This window comes from Buceros rhinoceros, unplaced genomic scaffold (genome assembly GCF_000710305.1).
Source record: "Buceros rhinoceros silvestris isolate BGI_N320 unplaced genomic scaffold, ASM71030v1 scaffold45647, whole genome shotgun sequence".
Taxonomy (NCBI): domain Eukaryota; kingdom Metazoa; phylum Chordata; class Aves; order Bucerotiformes; family Bucerotidae; genus Buceros; species Buceros rhinoceros.
This window is the reverse complement of record NW_010424749.1, coordinates 94-427: the sequence shown is the minus strand read 5'-3', so window position 1 is coordinate 427 and position 334 is coordinate 94. Positions and strand designations below refer to the sequence as shown.

The following is a 334-nucleotide window of genomic DNA, read 5'->3' as shown; positions in this document are numbered from 1 at the left end:
CCCAGGCAAAGGAGGAGAGGAAGAAGGGGGGGAAAGGCGAGACGTGACTCCTGCCGCCCCCTCGCCCTGTGTCCCTCACCCTTAACTTATAGGTAGCCAATAAATTGCCGTGTCCTCCAGTGCCTGCCTGGCTGCTCTGCGCCCCGGGCAGGGAGTGGGACTGGGAGAGGAGGAGGAGGGGGGCAGCTGGGGAAGAAGGGGTGTCTCTGGGACACCGAGGGCGGCTAGGGCTCACATGGCACCCAAGGAGCTATTTTTGTGGTGGGTTCGGACGCTCTTGGCCCAAGCATGTGGATACCTCTGGCTCCGGACCACCGGCGCACCGGGAGCTCTG

At 64.1% G+C, this 334-nt stretch overlaps 1 protein-coding gene across 1 annotated transcript in view; it reads left to right on the top strand.

The window, feature by feature from the left end:
- PAM16 (presequence translocase-associated motor 16 homolog (S. cerevisiae)) overlaps positions 1-47 on the top strand; it is a gene marked incomplete at its 5' end in the record, with an annotated part of 393 nt that extends 346 nt beyond the window's left edge. The window contains one exon of the mRNA XM_010140885.1: positions 6-47. Coding sequence (XP_010139187.1) covers positions 6-47 — 42 coding nt within the window. The remainder of the gene's footprint in view (positions 1-5) is intronic.
- Positions 48-334: the final 287 nt, after the last annotated feature.